At 63.0% G+C, this 4,437-nt stretch overlaps 1 protein-coding gene across 1 annotated transcript; it reads left to right on the forward strand.

Moving 5' to 3' along the window:
* Positions 1-1,640: 1,640 nt before the first annotated feature.
* PLPP2 (phospholipid phosphatase 2) lies at positions 1,641-4,173 on the forward strand. The gene is made up of 5 exons (XM_014958580.1): positions 1,641-1,811; positions 2,161-2,438; positions 2,602-2,659; positions 2,813-2,989; positions 3,093-4,173. Exons 1-5 carry the CDS (start codon positions 1,776-1,778, stop codon positions 3,228-3,230), a joined length of 687 nt encoding a protein of 228 aa, XP_014814066.1. The 5' UTR covers positions 1,641-1,775; the 3' UTR covers positions 3,231-4,173.
* Positions 4,174-4,437: the final 264 nt, after the last annotated feature.

The raw sequence follows: 4,437 nt of genomic DNA on the forward strand, positions 1-4,437 counted from the left end.
CTGCCGCTGCCCTGGCCGCCCGCCCGCTGGCCGGGCCCGGTGCCCCGCCGGGGGGCTCCGCGGGCGGTTGGGGTCGGGGAGCCCCTTCCCGGTAACCCGACAGCCTCCCCCCCACCCTGTGCAGGCAAACGCCCGTTTCTAAAACCGACGCTGAGAAGCACCTAATTAAGACGGACTAAAAATAAAGGCCCAGGTCGTAATTTCAGCCTGAACCTCCCGGGCCGGGAGCTGCTTTCTTGGTCACCAAGCACCGGTGGGGAGAGGCAGGTTCCTGTTTGTGTTTGGGTCGCTTTTCTCTCTCGTGTTCCGGTGCCTTTTATTTTTAGGGGAGCTTTTTTGGAGGATGAAATTATCCAGAAAGAAAATTGGTGTCTAATTTGAGCTGCAAACTAGCGTTTGAGGTGTACACCGAGGCGGCCGCAGCCGGAGAGGGGTGGGAGCAGCGGGGGCTCCTTTGGGCGGCCGTTGCCCCCGCCCGGGGGAGCGGGGGGCGGCGGGGGCAGCAGCCCGGTGTGTTGTGATCGTTTCCCCCCTCGCCTTGGGAGCGCAGGGGGGTCCGGGCGCGGGAGGACCCCTGGCTGGGGCCCGGGGAGGGCGCGGGCGGGGACAAAGGTGCGTGTTCCCGGGAGACGGTGGAAGAACGGGAGGCGGAAACCGCCGGGAGAGGCGGAACCGGGAGAGGAGCCCGGGCTTAAGGTGGACTGCGGGCCGAGGCAGGGCCGCGCTTCCCGGGGCTTCCCCGGGGCAAGGGCATCCCGGGCCGGCTGTGCCCAATCTCCCCGCAGTGGGACCCCGGGGGTCCCTGTCCGGGCACTGCCGGGGAAAGGGTCCGCTGGGCAGGGACAGAGCGGCCACAGGGGCAGGAGGTTCCTGTTCAGCGGGGGGTCTGGCATGTCTCCTGCACGGGCCAGACACCCCCAAAACCCCTTTTGATCTTGGGGACAATCCTGTCCAGGGACGAGCTCTAAGATGCCTGTGGCCAGGGTTGGGACACGCTGGGTGGAAAAGCCTCCGTGCCTGGACTGATCCAGCCAGTTGCAGCATCTCTCCAGAGCCGTGCCAGGAGCTGGGGCAGAGGAGAGGGTGGCAGGAGCACGAGCTGCAGGAGGGCAAGGGTTGGAAGCCAAGTGCTTCCCACCGTGCCTGGGCCAGATCCCCCACCAGCATCTCTGGGCACTGGCATCTCCTGGAGCTGGTGTGAGGTGCTGGGACCATCCGGGGCCTGGGGGCCCTTCCCTGCTGTAAAACAGGTTTGCGAGATGCCTGTGCTTGTTAATTCTAATGAGCCAGAGCACCCTGGGGAGTGTGAGGACATGGCATGAGATCAGTCCTGGTGTCCTGCACTGCGGCGGCTGCTCTGGGGGGAGTGGGGCAGCCGTGGGGGCTCTGCAGGTGCCCGGCCATGGCCGTCTCCTGTGGTATCTGGGCGCCACAGGCAGCTGCGAGCTCTGATAGGGCCCTATCAGCAGTGGGGCTGGTGTGCGAGTCCTCCTGCCCTGGGTACAGGCGGCTCGGGATGGTGTCCCCAGAGGGGATCCCTCCCCGGCAGTGGGGAGCAGAGACCTGGGCTGAGGGATGGGGAGACCACACGGCGCCGGGTGCCCGCGTGAAGCCTGAGGACAAGTGTCCCCCAGTCCTCACCCCCTTTCTCCTTTGCAGCTTCTCTGCCCTTCGTCATCCTGACGCTGGTGAACTCCCCCTACAAGCGGGGCTTCTACTGTAACGATGACTCCATCCGCTACCCCTACAAGGCGGACACCATCACCCACGGCCTCATGGCTGGGGTGACCATCCCCTGCACCGTTGTCATTGTAAGGAATCGCCAACCCCATCCCTCCAGGGCAGGGACATCCTGGCACATTGCATCCAGGAGCTGGGTGCCAGCACAGCCCATCTCCAGACCCCCGGCAGGGCAACAGGACCCTCGGGTCGAGCCCTGCTCTTCTAGGGGTCAGGAGGTCACTCTGGGGTGGTGAGACCCATGTCCCACGGGGCTGGTTCCCTACAGGGAGGGGGAGAGGCCCCGTGAACTGCTGTGGCTGGTGAGTGCCGGGGACTCCTCTGCCACAGACCCGAGAGCCGGAGCATCCCATGCCCCTGGTGCTGGGGAGCTGCTCGGTGGCCCCGAGGCCCTCACTCCTTGCCCCTTGGTCTCTGCAGATCTCATCAGGGGAGGCGTATCTGGTCTACACGGAACGCCTCTACTCCAAGTCAGAGTTCAACAACTACCTGGCCGCCCTCTACAAGGTGGTGGGCACCTTCCTCTTCGGGGGGGCCATCAGCCAGTCCCTGACTGACCTGGCCAAATACATGATCGGCCGTCTCCGGCCAAACTTCCTGGCTGTCTGCAATCCCGACTGGTCCAAGGTGAACTGCTCCATCTACGTGCAGCTGGAGAATGTCTGCCAGGGTGACAGCAGGAGCATCACCGAGTCCAGGTGAGCCATGGGGCCACAGGACCTCACCCACCAGACTCCAGATGGGTATCGATGCTCTCCTGCTGCAGGGCAGAGCCTGTGGAGCAGATGGAGAGCTTGTGGAGGGGCAACTGGGCACTGGGGTCTCTCTCTCGAGGCCTGACCTGTCCCTTTTTCCCTGCAGACTGTCCTTCTATTCTGGACACTCGTCCTTTGGGATGTACTGCATGATGTTCCTGGCGGTAAGTGCCATGCTCCGGGTGCACCGTGCTGTGGGAAGGCGATGAGCCCCCGCAGGTCCTGTGCCCTCAGGCAGACCAGTGCCCCGAGCACCCCATCGTCCGGCTGGCTGGTGTCCCCTGCGCTGGGTGATTGCTCCCCCCTTTCCTGCCCAGCTCTACGTGCAGGCCCGGATGGTGGGGAAGTGGGCCCGGCTGCTGCGCCCCACCATCCAGTTCCTGCTCATCGCCTTCGCCATCTACGTGGGCTACACCAGGGTGTCTGACTACAAGCACCACTGGAGCGATGTGCTGGCAGGGCTGCTCCAAGGGGCCCTCATTGCCGTCCTCATCGTGAGTGTCCCCCGTGCCTCCTGATGCTCTGCTGGGTTGCCACCGGCTGCAGCTGAGCTGCTGGAGGAGCCCCCAAACCCTCTTTCCCCTTGGTCTTCTCCAGGTCCGTTACGTCTCTGACTTCTTCAAGCACCGTCCCCCGCGGCAGTGCAACGAGAAGGACCCGGAGCGCAAGCCCAGCCTTCCCCTCACCATGAGCGACCCCGACCGCAATCACTACAGCTACCGGGGCGCCCCGTGAGCGGCCACGCACCGGACTGCAGGCCTGCCCCTCGCACGCACCGCTGCTGCTGCGGGGGGACAGGGATGCTGGCTCTGTATTAGCCGTTGGCTCCACGGCTCCCGTGCCCCCTGCTGCCGCAGGTACCTGCGGGGTGGCCCTGCACCCTCACTCCTGGCTCCCCTGGTGCCCCTGTGCTTGCCGGTGCCCGGCAATCCCAGCATCCTGCCTGCGGGAACGGGAGCTCCTCGGCCCCCTGTGCATCTGAGTCACGCTTCCAGGCTGCCGTCCTGCCCTCTGCATGGAGGAAGGGAGGGGAGGGTGGCACGTGGGGGTGGATTTATCGGGCTGGCAAACCACACCGAGCAAAGAGCAAACTCGTCGGGAAGTCTGAGGTTGCCTGTGCTGAGTTTGTGTTATCCCCGTCAAATTATCCGGCCTTATGAGTACAAATCCTCACAAGCACAGGGGGAGGAGGGCAGCTGCTGGGCTAGCAATACTTTTTTGGAAAGGTTTAAAGCAATCCAGAGCTCTTCTCTCTTCCCTGATTACCTTTAAAAGCAGCCCTGGCTGCCAGCAGCTGATGCAAGCGATGGGCAGGCTTCTCTCCGGTGGTGCCTGATGCTGCAGGGGCTTCCCTGCCTGCCTGCTTCACGCCTGGCTTGGGGCGAGGGGGATGCTTGAGCCTTTCTCTCTCCTGTGGCTTCAGCTGATGCTTTAGGGGGGTGGGGTGGGTAGGTGGAAGGGGAGAAGCTTTCTGTGGTAAAGGAAAATAAATGGGGATGTGGAACTGGAGACAGGACTCCACGGGAAGGTGGGGAATGGGCCATGGAGCAGTCCTATCGCTGACACGCAGCTGCCTCCGGCACTGGAGCACTGTGGGCCTCTTTTTAAACTACACGCATTATGATTATGATATGTTTTTATAAAAGTGTGTTTTTTAAATTAGATCATCCTTAAAGAATGTCTGTGTCAGGCCTGTTCTCTTACTCCATGGATGCTCCTGGCCTTGGAGTAGATGGGCCAAAGCATTTAGAGCTTCCCCTTCTGAGAGAAAGGGGTCTGAAGCCCTTTGCCAGCAGGGAGGTTTGCTGTGCTGGGGGGGCTCTCAGGGCTCCTGAGCCCCCTCTCCTGATTGTGCTGAGGAACTTGGGCTCGATGGGGCCAGTGGGGCATGTGGGGCTGATGGGAGCAACGTCGTACCAGGGGAGAGACCCCTGGCAGCTGT

The sequence above is a fragment of the Calidris pugnax genome, unplaced genomic scaffold, assembly GCF_001431845.1.
Source record: "Calidris pugnax isolate Ruff unplaced genomic scaffold, ASM143184v1 scaffold425, whole genome shotgun sequence".
Taxonomy (NCBI): Eukaryota; Metazoa; Chordata; class Aves; order Charadriiformes; family Scolopacidae; genus Calidris; species Calidris pugnax.

Bases quoted from the DNA above. Each gene is read 5' to 3' on its own strand.
- PLPP2 (XM_014958580.1), top strand. From the start codon at position 1,776: ATGGCTGGGGTGACCATCCCCTGCACCGTTGTCATT. The intron at 2,660-2,812 runs GTAAGTGCCATG...TTTCCTGCCCAG, and splicing joins ACTGCATGATGTTCCTGGCG to CTCTACGTGCAGGCCCGGAT. The intron at 2,990-3,092 runs GTGAGTGTCCCC...GGTCTTCTCCAG, and splicing joins CCCTCATTGCCGTCCTCATC to GTCCGTTACGTCTCTGACTT.